Source organism: Rhinichthys klamathensis, unplaced genomic scaffold (genome assembly GCF_029890125.1).
Source record: "Rhinichthys klamathensis goyatoka isolate OS25496 unplaced genomic scaffold, OSU_Roscu_1.1 h1tg000092l_1, whole genome shotgun sequence".
NCBI classification, from domain to species: domain Eukaryota; kingdom Metazoa; phylum Chordata; class Actinopteri; order Cypriniformes; family Leuciscidae; genus Rhinichthys; species Rhinichthys klamathensis.
In genome coordinates, this window is record NW_026606631.1 from 2,858,826 (window position 1) to 2,882,304 (window position 23,479).

At 42.7% G+C, this 23,479-nt stretch overlaps 1 protein-coding gene across 1 annotated transcript in view; it reads right to left on the reverse strand.

Moving 5' to 3' along the window:
* Window positions 1–23,479, reverse strand: part of abcc8 (ATP-binding cassette, sub-family C (CFTR/MRP), member 8) — a 104,946-nt gene that overhangs the window by 45,099 nt on the left and 36,368 nt on the right. The window contains exons 12-18 of the mRNA XM_056252131.1: window positions 21,651–21,691; window positions 21,424–21,569; window positions 19,968–20,076; window positions 19,347–19,463; window positions 19,168–19,240; window positions 18,607–18,712; window positions 2,340–2,372 (exon numbers count right to left, since the gene is read on the reverse strand). Of these exons, the coding sequence (XP_056108106.1) occupies window positions 2,340–2,372; window positions 18,607–18,712; window positions 19,168–19,240; window positions 19,347–19,463; window positions 19,968–20,076; window positions 21,424–21,569; window positions 21,651–21,691 (625 nt within the window). The remainder of the gene's footprint in view (window positions 1–2,339; window positions 2,373–18,606; window positions 18,713–19,167; window positions 19,241–19,346; window positions 19,464–19,967; window positions 20,077–21,423; window positions 21,570–21,650; window positions 21,692–23,479) is intronic.

The following is a 23,479-nucleotide window of genomic DNA, read 5'->3' on the forward strand; positions in this document are numbered from 1 at the left end:
TTTTAACATGTCTTTTTTTAAATACATTTGATCAGTCTTGCCAAAAGTTGTCATTTTTACACAAAACTGAATACAAAATTTAGTCCTGACATGGAAACCAACCCAGCAGCATTTCGATGTTTATTTACTGGTGGACCAACATGAATATACAGAGCCCTAAAGGGACCTGGTGGTGAAAAAAAAAATGAGATGGGAGGGAAAAATAATAAGTAATAACTCGCAAAACCTCTTTAAATACAGTTTAAAATGCTTCCTACTGCATAATGCATACTGTTTCACATACATTTTTAAATAGTAAACTTATACAGACACTGCACAGTATGCATAATGCTAGTATTCCATTCCAAACATAACCATTTTCTATTTGAGCTGTGATAAGAATGGATTGTAATTGGTTGTCAAGCTTTATTAGAAAAATAAAGAAGGATTATATAGAAATAACCTTTTTTTATTTTTTATTTAAAAACCATGTGGCGTTTTTTGAAGTATCCAAAATTCTTTTTCATTTCAGTGAATTAAATGAAATAACAGATGTCTCATGTCCGGTAATAATACACCTTGGCTTTGTAATGTATGACATAGTGATTGCTGCCAACAGTAATAAGAGACGTCTATTCTTGGCTGCCATGCCAAGAAAAGGACAGACACCTACACACTCTCACACACCCACATTCACACACTTGTGACAGCGCGTGTTGTTTTATTGATGACCAAGGCGACGCCAGCACATTTTATCACCAGCACCAACTGTCGACTTTAAAGTAAAATGCTTTTTAATAGCTATTCCCTACAGAGTTTATGTATTTAACCGACAAACTAAATGAGTCCACCCATTACAGTAGATAAGAGAACCATTAAAATTGCAGCTGTCCCTGTTGGAGCCATGGCTTAGTGTTAAGTGTAAATGCTAACATGTTGTGCACATACAAGCCACACAAATCCAGCTGGTGTCATTTCCCAATCTGGTTTTCTCATCATTTTCTGTCCTTGCTCCGCTTACCATATAAAAAGTGGCCAAAACAACAATTGTCTCAAAACCAAGTGAGCAGCCTGACTAGACTGACATATATTCATTTCCTACAATTTGAGACAAGCCTCGTCTCTGCAGCATGCCTTCCAAAAATGCTGTTTAGGCAGCTTGAGGTTTTGATACACAGCTATTGACTTGTTAGATTAGCTAATATGCTAACATTAGAATGAGCTGAGCATTAATAGAAGGAGACAGAAATATGGAAAAAATACAAGATGGAGGTACAAATTTCAATGCTTTTGGAGTTTCTCTCTCAAAAGTTTTGCATTCCCCAAGAAAACGTCTCGGTTACGTACAGTATGTAACTCTCATTCCCTGAATGGGGGAACGGAGACGTAATTCCAACGTGACCGACTGAAAGGGACCTTTGTATCTACTCACAAAAATGTGTCCTCTTGAAAAATATTTGCATTCCCCGAGAAACTTTGCATTCATTTGCAAAACATTGCTTTCGCTCGCAAAAATGTGTGTTCGCACGCAAAAATGTTGCATTCTCCAATAAACTTTGCATTCATTTGCTAAACTTTTGCTTTGTTTTGTAAAAGTGCTGCAATCCCCCCCAAAAAACATGCAAAATGCACTGAAATATATTTCTTCCTCCCACCTTATATTTTTTCATCATCAGTTTTGCATTTACTCACAAAAAAAAAAAAAGTTTCTCAAAACTTTTAAAGAGAGAGTGCAATGTTTCTCTAGCAGCACAAAAGGTTTGCGAGAAAAAGCATTGACATTTTTTTTTTCCTTCCATATCATTTTTTCCCAACACCATGTCCCTTTAGGGGCTCCGTAAATTTCAGCTGCACGTGCAGACAATCATTTTCAAATATTCAAGAATATATGCACAAACTATACCTACATAACACACAAATACTATATATCTATTTTAATAAGGACTATCTACACTTTTTTCAATGCAATACATTCTGGTATTGCCATGAAGAATAAGTCTAAGATTTTAGCCAAAATAATGCCACATAATTTGCGGCATACCATTTCAAACAAGCTTTGCATCAAAAACTACAGTAATAAATGTACAGCTACAATAATGGCAGATATATTATGAATCGTAAAATTACAAAGACCTCATAAAGTAGCTGAGGGTTACTGAGGAAATACAGAGACCAGAAGAGCAAAGCCGAGGGATTATGCCAAGCCAACAAAGCACAGAGAAAAGGATCAGCGCTGCACAGCATGACGGGACGCATTCACACACCCTCATCGTGTGCACACAATAATTAACAGGCTCTCGGCGGAATGGGCTAAATGGTTATGCTTGTGTTTTGCAGCTTTGTAATAAAACAGAACCTACCTTTCACTTCCATCTCCATCCAGAGTGGGCAGTCTGCAAAATAATACATAGAAAATTAATAACTCGAGGAGGAGAAATTAACATTCAATGATGGTGATGTGAATAGATTTGGATAAACTGCTGAAAAATAATCACTTAAAAAAAACAGTTAAGGACTGTGAATATGAATCCGAGCTATCAGTAATAATAAATTCAATAATTTATCTTATTATTTAATTGCTATTTAACATTTCTAAGAGATTCCAGTGAATGATAAACATGGCGCTATAATATTGCAAGGATTCTGAAAGGCAAGATACAATGGCGTACAAAATAAAATCTGTAGTGCCACTGCGCTCTGCGGCCAAACAAACAAACAAACAAACAAACAAAAAATGTCCTTGAAAAGTCAACAGGAATATAAATAAGAGCTTTTCTGCTTCCTGAAGGCATTAGCTGCAGTTGTAACTCTTATGCTCTGTCCTTTCAAAACTGGAAAAAAAGAAAAAGAAAGAAAATACTAAGGCACATTTAAAGCCATAATATAGAGTACTCTTTAATGTTTCCCCATGTTGGCTTTGTAGTTAATCTAGGACTCAACATGTCAATTTAAGAGGGAGGCTGAAGTCTTACTGTCACGTGTTTTAAATATTTTCACCTTCATTACATCTTTTAAATCATTGTTTTAATGTTGTATTGTAAACTGTCAATCCTGTACAAACTGTTGAAAGCAGATGACGTATGCGGTTCCAGGAAAGTGATTTACACACCATACTGAGATGTAATCGCACTGTGTGCCAATATATAATTACTGACATTTTTTAAATCATGACATAGCATTTGTAGAGGTGCTAAACGGTGCCAGTCCTAGACTTCTGGAGGCCCTAAGCAAAACTTCCAGGGGGCCCCTGTCAGTGCATTCATAAAACCCCCAAAATGACCCCCAACCCCTTCATCCGTTTTTTTTTATTTTATTTCAGAGCAGTTTCACTATCAACAAACAACAGCGAGTTGAAACAGTAATACAATAAAAATGAATTACCGTCTTCACCGTATGAATTAAAGCAGCACTAAGTAGGAATTCCGTTTTTGTCAAACAGCGACCCCTAGAGTCACTGTGGAGTACTTGTACTGTCATGAATAGCACTCACGCAGAGATGGCTCGCACTCACGGCCGGATCCCCTCCCCCTGTACACCGGTGCCTGTTCAGTAGGATGGACGCTGTAACGAGTGGAAATAAGGTATGGCCCCTTTAAGAGCTGCGCGCGCCCAACACCACATGTATACGGCGCCGGGTTATTTATGTTTGATGCTCATTTTATCAGATCTGTTTTTTTGCCGTAAAGCAATTCGTTACCTCGCGAGACCTGATATCACACGATACTTCCTAACACTGAGGCCGGCGGCTCGCCGGCCCAAAGTTGCAAGGGTGGTTTTGCGGCTCACAGGCACCAGGGGGGTGCGAGACGACCACCATTCAACAAAAAATCGGTAATATAAACATTACAATGACTCCAAAGCTTAGTTCACCTTTAAATATACATTGATTCTGAAGAGCAGTGAATGATTCTCTTTTGTTTTCTTTTGTTGTTTGATTAACATTAAATGACAGATAGAAGCTGGTTTATAACTCTGCTGTCACTTTAAGACTGAATGCACAGATCTAATATACTGACAAGCTTTTAATTACTTTCCCAACTGTTTATGTTCACTTAAGACATAACTGAATGTCTGAATGTTACTTAAGAATGATGACAACGTACCACTTTGAATGCAAAATGGTGTTTGAAATCAAAATCAAAAACAAAACTAAAATTCAATTAATCACAGAGCCCTAGTCATTAAATCATCTTTGAGAGCCAGGGGCCCCTCTGATGGTTTGGGGGCCTTACACAACTTGCATACTTTGCGTATAGGGAGGACCCGTGCTAAGCACCATGTCAGGCAAAAAAAAAAAAAAAAAAAAAAAAAAAAAACAAAGCCAAGTAATTTAGATTTTTTTTAAATTAATTTTACAAACTTTAATACAGAAAATTATGGAACCTTGAATTATTTATGAAAATAATAATATTTCAATATCGTATTAAATATGAAACACTATATTAAAATTTAATCGTGTTTACGAAAAGAAATCTAGAAAAAATTTAATTAAAAAGAAATGTGCTTGTTGATTTACTACTTCTAAAATAAAAGTAATGACAGCTAACTTCACTACATTGTGTCGCAGACTTGTGTATAGGACATGTTGACATTTATAGCTGTTTTAAAGTCATTATTTGTGCAGATAACAGTTGTTTGATAAATGATCGAGATAAAAGAGATGTTGATACTCTCGTGGCCTTGTTTGTAAGAAACAAACTTAAACAATACAGACAATTCTGCATTCGTGTGTTCTGTAGCTGTTAAAAAACATCATTATTAGTGTGTAGAGTAATCTGTCTGTGATCTCTTTAATACAAAGCAAAATAGTTTACTAAAAATAAAAATAAAAACAGTAAATGTTTACAGGCAACAACTGTCAGGGATCAAAGACTATTTAGCTTATCTATTACTTACCGCAACGTCATATTTCTGATGTTTAGGACATGACATGCTGAGATCAGAAGCTTTGAGAGTCATTTATGTGTACATTTGTGTGATAAACGATTCAGATAAAAGAGAGCTTTTCTTGTCACAGCGCCTGATACTCTCTGATCATCAGCCAAAAGATGTCGAACCCAGCATGAACATTCACACGTAAAAACCATTTCCTTTAGACAACGATTAGACAACACCCAGTCAACGCAGTCATTTTACTGTGTGTATAAACATTGGCTTTTCAAGACTCGAAGAGTTGACGTCTGTTCAACAAGATATTTTGTGCCATACGGCTTTGTAGTCTATTTTTAGAAAACATAAGCTTAACCCTCAGCTAGCATAGCCATACTGGGCAAACATAGCATGTAAACCATCTGAATATCGGAGATGATTCTCATAGCGTTCTCAAATATCGCACGTGGACAATTCATCTTTTTTGTCATTGTGCATGTAGAAAAATGCTTGGACAATGCATTGTGGATTCATTAACAAGCCTCGGTACTCAAGGGGCACTAGAGTTACTTTCAAATGTCTGTGCCATAACAATAGATGTCATTATTCAGGTTTAACTAATTTAAAGAGTACTTGTTTGGGGTCAAAGGGGGTAATTTGATTCAGGCAGCTCAAATGGGCAACCTTTCACTGACCGACCCCTTTCATTTCACTGACTATCCTATTGAGGCACCTATCCTACTTATTTATATTTCATATTTTAATCTAAAACACTTTAAGTGGTTCCACATTGTCTGTCTAATCCCATTGTTATCTTAAGAAGGCCCTTTGATTTGGACTCAATTGCTTGGTTGTTGCCAGGGAGGACTGGCACTTGAACAAACGCCCATCTATGATGTGCTTGACCCAGGATGTGTTTCATAAAAGGGTGTGCGAACATCAAAACACAAGCCCCAAATCAACATTGTAATCACTAATAGCCTGTGGGACAGCACAGGCTGAAGAACAGGTGACTAATTTGTGAAGAGGGCTTGATATGGTGGTGGATGGGTACATCGCAGCCTCTGTTTGACCCAAGGTCAGGTGTGTGACGTATTTCTGGCGCTCTAATGTTGATGTATTTCTGAAATTGCCTTGTTACCCTTGATCTGATGACATTTGAGGCATTGTGGGATACAGTAACATATTTTGGCCTTTTTCTTTCAGTGACCTTTGATTCGAGACCTTTTTGAGGTGATCAGGGATTGTTTCACTGGGATCACATTGGTGAAAAGTGCAGCTTGCGTGTGATTGGCCAGTTGCATCAGTGTTTGATATTTATGGTCATGTGATGCATCTGTATAAACTTAAAGTTCAGAGGTCGGATTAACCAAGGTCTTGAACTGCTTAAAATGTAACAGAAACAATCTTAAGAATGTAATTCTTTAAAACTACTCTTTTATATTTTAACTAACTTTTATACTTTGCATTCCCCAAAAGAGTTTCTAAGAATGTTATTAAAATGTAAGAATTATTTAAATCCTGTAAATAATCACTCGACGCAAGGATAGCCTCACACTTAAAATCCCAAAAGGTAAGACTTTAAAATAAAATTAAGCATTACAACACACACACACACACACACATATATATATATATATATATATATATATATATATATATATATATATATATATATATATATATATACAGTTGTATATATGTTTGTGTATGGTTGTGTGTTAAATAAAACTATAATCAATTAAAATTGTTTTGTTGATTGAAATAAAGCTAAAATAAAATAAAATCTAAATACTTGATGAAAAACTTAAATAAAATAGTCCTAAAATGACAAACTAAAATAAAAAATAAAGCTAAATAGAAATACATAAAACTTAAAATAAAATAAAAATGTAAAAATAAAAACTAATTAACAAATAATAATAATGATCATAAGAGATCTCCTAGAACCCTTTTTAAAGAATTTTCTTAAGATTGTTTATTATTATTATTACTATTAATTTAGGCCCCTTTTTGGATCTTATTTTCAAAAAATGAAATTTTTTCTTGCCTGGCTAGGAAGTTTTGAATTCTGAAAGAGCTCGTTTTCATAGTACATTAAACATTGTCAAAATATCAAGGAAATGTGATTTCTCATGATGACTCCCATAAATCATCACACCCAAAATTGATTCTTTGAGGGTCCACTGATCCCAATAAAAATTTTGGCTCTCAAAATTGGGAATCAATACCAGCGGCAGTCCAATTTCTTGCTCTGTCTTACACAAGCCTGGAACTGAACAGCCACATGAGTTCAGATCTTCTTTGAAAAGTTAACAAGAGCTGGTAGCACGATAAGAAACTTTTAAATAACCTATAGATTGAGGATAATAGAGTTATATAAGTGTACAAAACAGAACTGCACTAAACAGGCCCTTATCAAAAAAATTTCTTTATATAATAGCGACTCCGGGAATTACCAATCCCCAAAACATCCACAGCACCATTAAAGCAATTTCAAGCTGTATATGAAAGGAATTACTCATTACATTGTATTCTCTGCACACAGTGTGTGCTCCAATTCAAAGAGCTCTCATCCACAAATGGGATTCCATCCAGTGAACACAGCAATCACTTCAACCAGGCCTGAGAAGGAAATTAGGGTGACCAGTTTGGTCATCGATCAGAGCTTTTCAATTCCCATCTTTTATTATTTCTGCCACATCCCAACACAGTGTTAAACAAGGAAAGACACGGGGGAAGGAAATAAACCTTATTGATAATTATATTATGACACTTGGGGCCCTATCATACACAATGAAGTGCCAGGTGCGACAAGTGTTTAATGCTAATTTCAGACCAACGCAGATATTATTTTCACGTCCTGAGTCACGTTGTTTAAATAGCAAATGCATTTGTGCCCATTTGTGCGCCCATGGGCGTAAAAGATGGGTCTGAAAACGAGGTGTGTTCAGGCGCATTGTTATTTTAAGGCAAGACTGCGCCATTGACCAACTGAAACTTGGTCTTAAGTCAATGGCGCAATATTCTTTTTGTTATTTAAAGGGCGCATTAGTAATATGAGCCTATAGGCGGGTCCATAACGGGCGTACACTCTGCTTATTACACACACAGGGATACGCAGCAGCACACAAACATGCCAAATATTAAAAATAAAAGGATTACAATGTAAAAGATTAATATTGTGTACATAAAGATATGGTGGAGTCCGGCTTGTCCCAATAGATGGTATGTTTGCACTTTAACCTCGCGCACGAGCAGATCCGTTTCATCTCTGGAGAAGCGTTCAGTCTTTCCGCTTGCTAATTCCGCCATGTAAATAGCGAATCCGCCATGGCGCGAGCGCAACTGGCTTTTAGAGGGAATGGGAGATGAGACTCTGATTGGTTTATTGCACGTTACGCCCAAAACACACCCATTACTCATTAGGGCTGTCACTTTTGTGAATAAATCCTGTTCGATTTTTGAGACACAAGTGTTCATTGAATCGATTGTAAATGTCTAAAGACGTTTCCATTTTCGCCAAATATAGGCAAATCCACGGACAACTAACAGGCATTAGGACGAATGTAAAGAGTGCACTTGAGACGCGCACAAGTCAAACACAATGACAAACAGGAGTGCAACATTCAGGGATTGAAATTAACACCCTCCAACCCGCCAAATAAGGGTAAAAATGAACTTTGGCGGTTAACGCTGTCAAATCACAAGCCAATTTGGCGTGTTTCTATGTTTACTCACTTTGGTGGGAAAGTTCGTGTAAGCCAAATCTGCGCGGATTTAGCGCAAATACGCAACTCGTGAGTCCTCATGATATATTAAATACAGCGTATAGCACAGAATCTGCGCATTTCTGGCTTACTTGAACACACACGTCACTTAGAAACAAATAACGGCGCGCTTGTTCACTTGCATTGAAGTAATAGCTAATATTAAAATGCATTTGGTTAAAAGAAAAGACATTATTTTCCAACATCCTACATGTTCTATGTGGACTGTATTGTACGGTGGCCTAGAGAGCTCAACGCGCTGCAACTGAAGCAAACACATGCAAATAGAAAAAAACGCGTGCAAATAGAAAAAAAACGCATGCAAATAGAAAAAACACCTGCAAAAAAAAAAAAAATCATCATCAGTTTCACAACACACGTGTGCTCCAAATACAGAAACGCGCTGCAAAAGTTCACAGCACAACCAAATACAGAAACGCGCTGCAAATAACACAGACCACAACGGAAATGTTTCCAGGGGAACCAAACAAGTGACGAACCCGGCTGGGACGTGCTTATTGCTCGTGAGCTTCCCTATGCCATACTCCCTTCGAAGGGCAGATTGCAGAGCCCTTAAAGTGGGACTGTGGAGGGAGCAGGGCTCTAGTGTGCTGTTAGGCAGCCGTGTGGAACGCACTCGATGAAGGAGCAACGAAAGACAAGTAATTTCCTCATTATTTTGACCTGGGATGTTCCCATGACAACGCAGCACGGCGTCCATCAGCTGAAGAGCTGATCTTACCACAGAAATATAATGCTGTTAACATAACGGTTGCAAATACATTTTTATTTTTACTTTACAAAAAAGCTTTTAAAATATGCGTGTATATATCTGTGTGTCTCAACTTTAAAACTTTGGACCCTACATTACCTAACATTTCTTATGAAACTTTTCTTTATGAAAATTTAAACATAACATGAAACAATTTGTACAGTGTAACTGATGAAAGATAAATATCTTTCCTTCATGTCCTTCTTCTCTATCTTTTTTATTTATTTATTTTAGTTTTCAGCTCATTGTTCTTTTCTCATTTGTATTCTGATGACATTGAACATATTGTTAATACATTTTGTATATTGTATACAAGTTGTATGTTATAAAAATGTAATCTCTGTATGTTTAGCAAAATAAGCACCAGCACGTCCCAGCCGGGTTCGTCACTTATTCGGTTCCCCTGGAAACATTTCCGTTGTGGTCTGTGTTATTTGCAGCGCGTTTCTGTATTTGGGTGGTGTTGTGAGTATTTGGAGCTCACGTGTGTTGTGAAACTGATGAAGATGTTTTCTTAATTTGCGGTAGGGGTGGAACGGTACATGTATTTGTACCGAACCGAAACGGTACGGGCGTCACGGTTCGGTGCATGAATTTACACGGAGAATACACGGTATAAAAATAAATAAAACTCGCGTGAAAATTAATTAATGTAATGCGGAACTACCGTTAGATACGCGGGTTCTTTAGGGACACATAATATGCACCATCGGCTTAGCTCTGAACGCGCGTTCACTTCAAACGTTGGCTTTATACGCGCGTCCTATTCGCTTTGGACTAGCGTCGAACTAGACGCGATAGACGCGAATTTAACGCTCTATTCGCGTTTGGTGTGACCACATAATGAACAGGCTGCGATGTCAAGATTGCAATGCTGGAGTGTGTGTGTTTGTGTGTGTGTGTGAGAGAGAGAGAGAGAGAGAGAGAGAGAGAGAGGCGCGGCCGCGATCGAACAGTGGAAACATAAAAAACATACTCCGTCATTTTGTTCATACAGATCATTAAACCTGCAAAGTGTTTACTTATATTTGTGTACACTCGCAATAAAACACAACATTGTGCTTTTGTCACACTGTAAACTACAACTGTCACCCAACCAAAATCTCTCTCTCTCTCTCTCTCTCTCTCTCTCTCTCTCTCTCTCTCTCTCTCTCTCTCTCTCTCTCTCTCTCTCTCTCTCTCTCTCTCTCTCTCTCTCTCTCTCTCTCTCTCTCTCTCTCTCTCTCTCTCTCTCTCTCTCTCTCTCTCTCTCTCTCACACACATACACTGTTTTAAAAGCAAAACATATTTATCCAACTCCATTTCAAAACAGTCTGTGGGTCCCATCTTTTAGACATTCATCATATCGCATTGGTTTTCATTTCTTGTCCTCGGAGCATTAATCTTACACATTCTACATTGATTAAAAAAGAAAATCGAATGCGTTTTTAATGGTAATATTATTTTATACAGAAATCAATTATTTATAATTCAGATGAGAATAATGTTACATTGTTAATTAATAATGTTAATTAAAATTAAGGAAAACAAATATATTTATCTGAAATATAGCAAATTAATTTTAAATTAATTCAGGTACAATTACCAAACATATCGCAAGGTCTTTTTGTCTTTTTATTAATTTAATTAATAAACGAATTATATAAAACTATTGTCAGTGCACAACAAATAAACTGGTTCTATGCCTTTATTAAAAAAACTTATTTAAAAAATACAATGCCTTCTGCATTTTTGTTTTGCTTTTCCCTCCATTGTACCGAAATCGTACCGAACCGTGATGTCTGAAATTTGCATGCGTTTTCTTTTATTTGCATGCGTTTTCTTTTATTTGCATGCGTTTTCTTTTATTTGCATGCGTTTTCTTCAGTTGCAGCGCGTTGAGCTTTCTTGGCCACCGTAGTATTGATCTGTCCACCTAAAACACATTTTTTTGTAAAAAAAAAAAAAGGCCGTTACAATCGATTCCCTATTTTCTTTTTCGAAACTTGTGTTGGTTGGTCCGATCGAATGTGCAATCGATTTTCGAACGTAAAGTGACAGCCCTATTACTCATTAAGAGAATAGCCCGACCATTTTTCCCGTCGTTAAACTAGCAAAAGTGGATTTGGACACGCCCTAAGTACACTTGCGCCGTCCCCTTTAGACCATGCGCTTAGGTGATTAAAATAGGGCTCTAAATGTCATTCAGTGGGGAAAAAAAATGAGCATTTCCATCATGGAAATATTTTGATACACTAAACCTTTTTCTGCAAAAAAAAAAAGTCCTAGTATGGAAACTTGGCTGTTCAAACTAAGAACGATAACTATAAAGATCATTTGATTCATCATGTGGACTATGTTGTTGTTTTGTTTTAGTTTATGCGGCAGTTGTCATTACTTTCATTTCGCTTGAGACGAAGAAGCTGGCACGCCGTCATGCAGTCCTCACAACAGACGCCACTTGCCGAACTGGTCAAATTGCTCACTGGCTCCACCAGACACAACATCAGCAGCTTATGGACCTCAGGCATGAGCTAGGAGGATCGCTTCCATCTGCTGGTCCAAGTGCAGGAGGACCGGCGGGTCTTCCAGAACTTGCTTGGCCTGGACGCAGCACCCCTCCCCCCACCCCCCTACGTGCCTCTTATTAAAATGGGTCCACAGGACGAGCCGGAGGCATTTATGGACTTATTCAAAAAAAATTAAGTAAAGCGGCAGCCCCTCTAGGACAACTGCTGCATAAACTACAACAAAACTACATAATGTCCAGGCCTGGTCCTCTCTCGTCTTGCACTGTCTTCACTCCTCCTTTAATCCCTTCGGAGCTCCTCCAAGGGACTCAAGAACGGGGTGGCGCTCAGGTGACGCTCCCCCACGCCTCTCAGCCAATGACAATAACTATATTGTTGTCCACACCAACGGTCAATAACCTTCTGATTATCATTGGCCATTGCACTGCAAAAACGCATGCTGCAGTTTTTACGTCTGCTGCTTTAAATCCTCGAGCTCTTTAAAGTCTGTTGGATTTTAATTGGCTGTCAATGTTTTGATTGTTCATCAGCTGAAATAACTTTTTCTGAACGTGTTTCCAACAATATAGTTCCCTTTCGTAGTCACTCCGAGTTACGTCGGATGACGGAGAATGGGGGTTTCGCCAGAAAGCCTATCACCTTCGAGTATTAAAAAACGAGCCTATGGCAATGAAATGCCATGGGTCTGCGGAATTTGCATAATGTATCTCCGCCTCACCGCGTGAGTATTTAAGGAGAGACACCTGCAACAGCAGATCATGTTTTCGCTTCGGAGCCAAGAGCATCTCTTCACTCCACAAGCCAAATCCTGAGTTTTCTCAGTGACAAAATCTCTTCGAGACGAGCGAACTCTCCGGTGTTGGTGTGACGGCGGTATCCAGCGAGTTTCACATTGCCTGCGAGCTGAGCAGTGGTCTGCCAGTCTGTGTGTTCTCCCTGGTCGCTTCAACATCCGCGGAGTTTTTCCTCTCACTAAAGAGCTGCACGCGGCACGTCTTTTTAAAGACGCGTCTTTCTAAAGACGATCTGCCCGTGTTTTTCTGAGTGTGGTATTCTGATAGATTCAGCTGATGGGCGCGAGCGCTGTTTTGAGTGTTTGGGCTTTGATCGCGCTCAGACAGCGCTCGTGGGTGTGTCACGTTCTCTCACTGGGAACGTGACCATCGCAATGTAACGGTCGAGACTCGATGAGCTCAATGAGTGAGAGTCCCCTCATCCACACCCCGATCTATTTTTCTCCACGTGAGATAATACTTCGGCTGGTGGCCAGGGTGACCTAAGACGGCAGGTTTGGAACTAAACCGACGAAAAATTCCTCGGTCCACACCCCGTCTTTCACATTGCAACCTGCGTGGTCCCAGGTGAGTTCGCCGGCCCGCCCGCGGGCCCGCGGTCTCATTCGGTACCCCGGCTGATGAAATCATGTATCACCGCATCACAAGGTGAGCTGGAGTCCTCTAGAGATGATGGCTCGTCTGTGCTGCCGTCCTCGGATGTGCTAGCATAACGAGTTTGATCCAGAGTGCACAGCTATGCTTCCCGGGTGATTGGTTTTTGGGGGTGGCGAACCCAAATCCTTTCTACCCGGACGTGCATGAAGAGATCATGAGATCGTGGAAGTCTCCTTGACTTTTCGCGACTGCTCAGTGGCCTCTTCCGCCTTCTCTGCCCTTGTAGAGGCCGCGGCCTAGGGTGCACTGGGGTTCCCCCTGTGGAGTGTTCTGTGGCAACACTTATGTGTCCCCACAGCGCCTCCACCTGGCGTGGCGACTCTTAAGCACCCCTCCAATGCCTGTAGGTTCTTGTCTACTCCAGTGGCGGGGACCTATAGAGCTGCGGGGCAGGCTGCCACCTCACTGCGTGTTATTGCCATCCTCCTGGGTGTTCAATGACATGCACGAGGGTAGGGCTGATTCAGGGCTCATCCTTGAGCTGCCTGCCGTCACCGACCTTGTTCTCCGAGCGACGTAGGTGACCGCACGCTCCCTGAGTCAGGTGATGTCCACATAGGTGGTCAGACACCTCTGGCTAACCTGGTTGATGTGCGCGAGGCTGAGTGATTTCGTTTCCTCAACTCCCCCATATCCCAGGCTGGCCTCTTCGGCGGCGCGGTCGAGGACTCTGCCCAAAAGTTCTCGGCCGCCCAGAAGTGGACTGTGGCTATTTTTTCTGACCCCGCGGCTTTGCTGCCTCCAGCTGCCGGCTTAGACGCCTCAGTCCGCTTGCTGCCGAATGCGCCCTCCTGCGACTTCCGCCCCCTCCCGCCCGGCCCCCAGCAGCACCGGGCCGCGCAGGTGGTCGCAGGAAGGCGCCCCTGCCCGTACCGGTCCCGCAGCCCCGCCAAGGCCAGGCTTGCGGCGCTCCCGTTACGTGCAGCTCAGATGTGGGTTGCAGTTCTTCAGGGAGTGGTTGCAGGGCCACTCCTTCCCCCGGTGGAGGGCTGGGGGAGAATCTTTCTAAACCAAAGAGCTGCATCCCATCTCTGAGCCCTCAGAGGGCCAGACGACAGTGCGCGACGCTCCCGGGCCTTGCCGCTCTCGTCCCCCTCTGTCTCTGAGGGCGCGGATGACAGTGTGTGCCGTCTCCGGACCACACCACTCTCGTCCCCCTCTGTCGCCAGACCCCTGGCAGAGCAGACCCCCGTGGAACGCTGGTCCTTCCCTGGTCTCCTCTGTCAGCACCGGGCCGCTATGCCACCCACGCCTGGGCCGGTTACTCCGCTTCGCTGCCCCTCCGGGGGGACGTCTGTCGTTCGGATGTTTCCGCTGGTTCAGTTCTTGGGAGCTTGGTTAGAGCTTCCCTACCTGTCCCGCTGGGTCGCCCGAACTATCAGGCTCGGCTATGCGATCCAATTCGCACGGTCTCCTCCCTGCTTCAGGGGAGTCCGTTACTTTGGTCGCTGGCAATGCCCCGATCATGAGAGCGGAGGTTGCCACCCTGCTGGCGAAGGGTGCAATCGAGACTGTCCCTCCAGCCGAAATGAGGTCAGGGTTTTACAGCCCGTACTTCATTGTCCCCAAGAAGACCGGTGGGTTACGGCCAATCCTGGATCTGCGCGTCTTGAGCCGCTCCCTTCTCAGGCTGCCGTTCAGGATGCTCACGACCAAACGCATTTTCGAATGCGTGCGGCCACAGGATTGGTTTGCAGCGATAGACCTGAAGGACGCCTACTTTCATGTCTTCATTTTACCTCGACACAGACCGTTTCTTCGGTTTGCTTTCGAGGGGCAGGCATACCAGTACGCAGTTCTCCCATTCGGGTTGGCTCTGTCTCCTCGCGTCTTTACGAAGGTCGTCGAGGCAGCCCTTGTTCCCCTGCGCGAACACGGGGTTCGCATCCTGAATTACCTCGACGACTGGCTAATATTAGCTCACTCTCGAGTCCAGGTTTGCGAACACAGAGACCTAGTGCTCCGGCACCTAGCCCATCTGGGCCTTCGGGTCAACTGGGAGAAGAGCAAACTTTGCCCCGTGCAGAGGATCTCTTTTCTCGGTATGGAGATAGACTCGGTCGCCATGTCCGCGCAGCTTACGAGCGAGCGCGCACACTCACTGCTGACTTGTCTTCGACAGTTCGAGGGCAAGAGTGCGGTCCCACTTAAACTTTTTCAGAGGCTCCTGGGGCATATGGCATCCGCAGCCGCGGCAACGCCACTCGGATTGCTTCATATGAGACCGCTTCAGCTGTGGCTTCGCGATCGGGTCCCGAGGTGGGCATGGCATCGCGGTACGCTCAGAGTTCCAATAACTCCGACCTGCCGTCAGTCCTTCACCCCGTGGCGGAACCTCAGCTTTCTACGGGCTGGAGTTCCCCTAGAACGAGTTTCCAGGCATGTTGTTGTCTCCACAGATGCCTCTGCCACGGGCTGGGGCGCCATGTGCAATGGACATGCAGCCGCGGGCTCCTTGACAGGACCCCAGCGCCTCATGCATGTCAATTGCCTCGAGTTGCTGGCAGTACGCCTTGCCCTGCACCGCTTCCATGCGCTGCTCCAGGGTCAACACGTACTTTTCCGTTCGGACAATACCGCGACAGTAGCGTACATCAACCATCAGGGTGGTCTACGCTCTCGCCGTATGTCGCAACTCGCACGCCACCTCCTCTTGTGGAGTCAGAAGCACCTGAGGTCCCTTCGTGCTATTTACATTCCAGGAGAGCGGAACCTTGCAGCCGACGAGCTGTCACGGCTCCGGCCAACCTCTGGCGAATGGCGACTCCATCCCCAGTCGGCCAGCTGATATGGGACCAGTTCGGGGACGCACAAAGATATCGGTTTGCCTCCCATGACTCATCCCATTGCGCCCTGTATTACTCCCTGTCCGAGGGCACGCTCGGCACGGATGCACTGGCGCACAGCTGGCCGCAGGGCCTACGCAAATATGCGTTTCCCCCAGTGAGCTTTCTCGCACGGACTCTGTGCAAGATCAAGGAGGACGAGGAGCAGGTCATATTGGTCGCCCCATACTGGCCCACCAAGACCTGGTTCTCCGAACTGATACTCCTCGCGACAGCACCTCCTTGGCCAATTCCTCTGAGGAAGGACCTCCTTTCTCAGAGACGGGGCACCCTATGGCACCCTCGTCCCAATCTTTGTAGACTCCACGTGTGGCTCCTGGACGGGACGAGGCAGGTTTGAGTACCCTGCCACCAGCGGTGGCGGCTACCATCACTTCCGCTAGAGCATCGTCCACGAGACATGTCTATGCGTTGAAGTGGAACCTCTTCGCTAACTGGTGCTCTTCTCGCCGAGAAGACCCCAGGAGATGCTCGATCAGTGTTGTGCTTTCCTTCCTGCAAGATGGGTTGGAGCGAAGGCTGTCTCCCTCCACCCTGAAGGTGTATGTGGCCGCTATCGCCGCATATCACGAAGCAGTTGAAGGTAAGTCTCTTGGAAAACACGACCTGATCATCAGGTTCCTGAGAGGAGCGAGGAGACTGAATCCTCCTCGCCCTCCTCTCGTTCCCTCTTGGGACCTCTCAGTGGTCTTAAGTGCCCTGCAGAGGGCTCCCTTTGAGCCTCTGCAATCAGCTGAGCTTAAGATCCTGTCAATGAAGACAGCGCTCCTGGTTGCGTTGGCCTCCATCAAGAGGGTAGGGGACCTGCACGCATTCTCCGTTGACGAAGCGTGCCTGGAGTTCGGGCCCGGTCACTCTCACGTGATCCTGAGACCCCGGCCTGGATATGTGCCCTAGGTTCCCACCACTCCCTTCCGGGACCAGGTGGTGAACCTGCAAGCGCTGCCCCGGGAGGAGGCAGACCCAGCCTTGGCACTGCTCTGTCCAGTACGCGCACTCCGTGCTTACGTAGACAGGACGCAGTGTTTCAGGACCTCAGACCAGCTCTTTGTCTGTTATGGTGGGAAGCTGAAGGGAAAGGCTCTCTCCAAACAAAGGTTGTCTCACTGGATAGTGGACGCCATTGCTTTGGCATACCAGCAGCAAGGTCGACCATGCCCCCTTGGTGTGACCGCCCACTCCACCCGGAGTGTGGCGTCCTCTTGGGCTTTAGCGCGTGGCGCCTCGCTGACAGACATCTGCAGAGCTGCAGGCTGGGCGACACCTAACACATTCGCCAGATTTTACAATCTCCGAGTGGAGCCAGTCTCCTCCCGTGTACTGTCTTTTTCAAGCTAACACGGGAACCGTTAGGTGTCTTCGCTTGCTCGCCACTCCACTCCACGGACTGGATACGTGCGTTATTTCCTCAGGTAGCCTTCCTCTCTGAAGCCCTGAGTTCCTCCAGCACTGTTGACGCTGGCGCCAGTGTCTATTGCCTGTGCGTCGGCTAGGTGCCTCCGTGTGCATGGTTCCTCCTCCGAGCAACCCCCACATGTGTATTTCCACTGTAAGCCTCCTTGAGCATGTGTCTTTCCCTCGGCAAGCCACCTTGCCACTCCTGGAGTTGAAAGTAGATGCCACCCTACGGGCTGGTCACTCCAGTGTTCCTCCATATGAAGCCCCCTCGGGCCATATGTGTATTCTTAAGTCCTCCCTACGGGTAGGCATGCTGCGGCATATCTCCCCTGAGATATGCTTCCCAGTGTACCTTGGTATTCCTGTGTAAAGTAGGACTCCTTCGTCCGTGCCTATATCACGACAGGGAGGTCAGACTTCGCAGGGCACTGGAAGACAGCTGTGAAGGTGGCGTGATTACACGGGGACCCCCATTCTCCGTCATCCGACGTAACTCGGAGTGACTACGAAAGGGAACGTCTCGGTTACGGATGTAACCCTCGTTCCCTGAGTAGGGAACGGAGACGTTACGTCTCCGTGCCACTTCCGCTGTACCGCTGGGTCGACGCCTGAGTTCAGTCTCGGCTCCTCAGCGAAGACATGATCTGCTGTTGCAGGTGTCTCTCCTTAAATACTCACGCGGTGAGGCGGAGATACATTATGCAAATTCCGCAGACCCATGGCATTTCATTGCCATAGGCTCGTTTTTTAATACTCGAAGGTGATAGGCTTTCTGGCGAAACCCCCATTCTCCGTCATCCGACGTAACGTCTCCGTTCCCTACTCAGGGAACGAGGGTTACATCCGTAACCGAGGCGTTTTTCTGTGTCATTGTACTTGCGGTGTGGACTTCTCTATTATCATAGAATTAGAATGATTATTACAACTATATAGTTCTCGTTATAGGTATCGTCCTTGGTGTGAATGGGCCTTTAGTGTCTAACACTGCCAAGCGCTCCAGAAGTTCTCACCTGTTCCATATAACTGTGCCAGAGATCTTCTGCATCTCGCCGAGTGCAGCCAGCAGCAGGGATGATTTCCCACAACCCACCTGGCCCACTATCATAGTTAACTGGCCTGCGGAGAGAATGAATTAAGAATCAAGAAACGTGGATTTTATGGAGCAACAAAACACATTTGTGAGTCAAAGTCACCCAAACTGAAGATTGGTGAAGGGTGGTGAGTGGTGAAGGGGATAGTTTTCCACAAAAAACGGTTTAAATTTCATTCTTTTCCACAAAAAAAAATATCACTTGGCTTTAGAAAACTTGGAATATATTGTCAAATGGACTACTTTTATGATACTTCATGTGCTTTTGGAGCATAACAGCATAAGCAATCATCTTTTTTTTTCTTCTTGTAAAACAGCACATCTATTGTTCTATTGTGTTCCATATGAGTTTGGAATGTCGAATTTTCATTTATGGTTGAAGTTAGTAGATCAGGTGATAGCACGAGCCAGATTCGAAGCCATATGAGTGCCATGGTTCAACATTGCCAGCACATGTAGATTTATTTTTGACAGGACTTACCAAAAGGAATCTTAATATCCACATTGGACAACGTCGCGGTTCCATCAGTCCAGCTGAAATATCCACTTGTTATCTAGAATGGACATAATGGAGACTGACCGTTATTCTTATTCTCAAAGGGCTCTTCACATAGTTGAAATTCTTGTTTACTGCTCGAGTGCAGAAATAACCCATCTCGCCTTGATGCAGGTATCTTCATCCTCCAGAGCCAGCGGCTCGTCCTCTTGCTCGCTCTGAAGGGCAAAGCTGTTCCAGTCCTCTCTGACAGGGTGCTTACGGTTCACCACCTTCAGAGGCTTTACAGAGGTGAGAAAAACAACATATCTAATAAAGCTCAGCATGAACATCCTCTTCAACAGTGATAACCTCTCCAGGCCTACCAGGATTATGATGTTACAAACATAAATAATGTATAGTCATAGTCATATGGCTGGATTACTGAAAGCGTGGCAGTATAAGCTTCAAGGCCTATTCATAACAAGAACAAATATTCTATACAAATATTTATCTATCTATCCATCCATCCATCCATCATCTTCTCATTTTATCAATTTATTTGTTTATTTATTAAATCAAAACTTTAATTTATTTGTTATTAAATACAATATTTACCAATAAATAAATGTATGTATTCATTTAATAATCATTTATTTATATTATTCACATCAAGAATGCAACAAATTTCAGACAAAAAGTCGCATTTTCATTAACACACCAACCAACCAACCAACTAACATTTATCTACTTATTAAACAAGCTTTTGTATCATGGTGCTTTTATGGTGAGCTGCCTTGACTTACCAGGGCTTGATACTTGTTGTGATTGGTTGAATTGAGTAGAATAGTTGCTCTGGGCTCCTGTTCACTTCCAATCTCATCACAGGAGAAAAACTCGCTGAGCTTCTGAACGCTGGCCAAAAGAAAACAATACAGTATGTCATGTGATATTCAGTCACATCAACTGCCAAAATTCTTATTTGGCAATCACCCTTCCTAGAAAATAACCCTTCCAAAGCGTATACTTCTGTTTAACTTATAGTTCCATTTACTGAAAGGGAATGTGAGAAAATCTGCACTGCCTATTGTCTGCCAGTCAATTCCACTCTGAAATATTATCACCACGATCCAACATGCCGAAAAAAACAGCACTGATTTATGACCTGTTTGTACACTATATATACAGCCTGCACTCTCTAAAATGTGTTCCACATCATTGGGTTGATGAGATTGAACCCGAGGCACACAGACAGACACACATTTCCGTCTTCAGAGGAGAGTCTATCGGCGATGAGAAAGGAAAACGCACACAGCGCACGGCCGATCTGAAGTGATTTATCACTGACACCAGAATCACACAGAAATCATTCATTATATTCCTGGGTGGTTAATTAAAACCTATAAAACCTGAACCCATGTTGTGGGCTGTATATCAGATTTGCTATCGCACAACACCGCACAGAAATTAAGCAGTAAATTGTACCATAATTGGTTCAGCAGAAGGAGTCTGTTATAAAAAAAGGAAAATATAAATAATAATTTTAATGTTAAACCATATAAAGCCTACTTGATACACACATTTCTAAGGCCTCTAAATGATCAACATGATCAAAACTGCTGAAAAACCTGTTGTACACAATCTAATGCATGCCTTCTGTTATCTGATTGATAGTTTTATCATTTTTTAGCAAGTAAAAGGCCTTTAAGCATAATTCTTAAACGTCCCCCTTTTGCTCGTGGCTCACGTGTCTTTTTGCTGTGAGATCTTTATAATGGTGAAACATGAGTAGGCTATCAAATATGATACATACGATTTTTGAGGAATGTTTCATCATTGTATTGCATTCTTGTATCTGTTTTGAAACTACAGAGTTTGATCATAAAACTAAGCATTTAAATATCATCCTACTAATACATATAGTATTGTTATTGGGAGATATAGAGTGACAACTGATAGTTATATGCATTTTATGCAAGTAGTCTATATACCGTTTTAAAGATCTCATTGATATTACAAGCTACCAGAATTTCAGCCAAATAGATATCAAAAACAAAAATAAAGGTTTGCATATGTGTGTGCTTTTCTTTTGTTGCAATTTTGTGCAACGATTTTGTCTAAAGGTTCAATAAACTCTTCAATTTAAAAAAAAAAAAAAACTTTTTTTTTTTACTTTAGGCTTTTTTCAAAACCTACTGTGGCGTTTTTTAAATAAATTTTCATGTAATTTTTCTCATCCTGTATCAATAGCATGCAACTGACCTGACCAGGGCTTTGACGGTGGAGCGCACGACACTGGACAGCAGGAAGAGAGGAGTGACCAGGATATGGAAGAGCGAGAGGGAGGCGAACGCCACAGCGGGGGACAGGTCCGCATCATCCGACAGATGCACATGGGCCACGAACGTCTGAAACAAAGGTGATCTTTTCATCTGCCGTGTTTACAGTTTCAATATGAACAGACATCAGACTAAATGTTGTATACTTACAACGAGGACCGCTGCAATGGGAATAGCAGTGTTCATGAATACTGTGAAGACAAACAAAAAACACTGTTGCTCATTTGCAAAATAAGATGCAGATAGGTATAAAAATGTCAGTGAACGCACTGATCTGTCTATCTTCGCCTTTTTCTATCCATGCGTTCATGTGCTGTAACTTGATATACTAGTACCTAGTAATTTCTCAGTAGAATATAGATCGTGTCATATACATCTATGTAGTAAAGACATGTTGAGATGTATAGTACAGCTTCTCCACCATTTCTCCAGTGCCCTGGTGAGCATGTCACTTCAATAAAGAACATTGACAATGATCTATCAGCGTTGTAAGCTGAGATATGGCTCGCCAGATACCCGTAAGCATGATTTATTTCTCCATAATCTTTGACCCAAAGCTCAGAGGATTTCTACATGCTTTCAAATACTTGTACAGCTCATGCATCTGCTCTTACAGCTCTGATAGCTAAATTAAATGTAATTTAATTACAATTTTTGCGGCTGAGCTTATTGCATATGCATTTGTAGGAGTGTCCCTTTCAGACGAGAAATTTATGGTAGGAGAGTATTTCACTGAATCACGCAAGGTGATTTACTCTTAAACCAGACACTAATTTGATGCTCCTTGTAGATTGCGTTGGTCATTATGGAAATGATCCGGCTGCGTCAGTAAATCATGCGCACAACCTTCTACTCCCATCGGCGCCATTTTGGAATTGCACTCACACACTAATTTGCCCTGTTTAGTAAATCTGGCCCTACATGTCATTGATAAATAAACTGCACAATAAAATATAGTATCTCGCTATGCTACATAAATGTTGGAGATCAACTTTGGAGATCTTATGCTGTCAGATTGAAAAGTGCATTATGACATGAAGATGTATAATTTCCGTCTAGTCACAAATGTATTTCTGTCAAATTTTATTTAAGAACGGACGGACGGACACAACTTTTTTTTTAGTGAGTCCTGCATACAGAATCATGCCCGACTTCCAGTTCCCAACCTATAGTGAAAAGTGCAATTCCATTAATGCTCTTCTAAACAGCTTGAGTTGGAAGGGACACAGTTGAGTGAATCCTACATTTGGCTACATACAAAAAGTGCACATTCAAGAAGCTGCTGATTAGTAAGGGATGCTGTATCTGCAGAATGTTTTTGCCAGCTGGCTGCTGACATAATTTAATCAATCTTGATAGTTAATTAACAAAATTGGTCGAAATTAAATGAACAAATACCAGAATCTGATTAGGTAATTGCTACTAAGTAATTGCTGATAAGTAAGAGCTACTTGCTGCAAACCCATTACTTTAAGGAACCGATATGACAGAGGTTTAAGCATGTTTCCTGCTATTGTTCTCACAAATTTACACTTTAACTTTCCATTAAATTAGACTTGACCGCATTCATAACTCATGAATGTCTGTTCAGGTCTTAATTAGTACCCTAAGGACTATCTTAAATCCCTACAATCCCTCATAGCTGACAACTATAAATCTCAAAGGTACTTCATTTCTGAGGTGTTGACACATTCCTGTACCGGCCCACATTGATTCAGCACCACGTACTATTCTTTGAGATGCTTCAGATTCAGTTACACGTGTTTTTGACCCAGTTTCATCCAGATGTTACTGAAAGAGTTGTGGCTTTTGGCTCTAGGACTCTGACAGCTACTGAAAGCTCTTTTTCACTTCTTATACTGTACATGTATAAATACACTCAGAGTTTGGGGTTATCGAAAGAAGTCTCTTATGCTCACCAAGGCTGCATTTATTTAAAAACAGTAATATTGCTAAATATTATTACAATTTAAAATAAC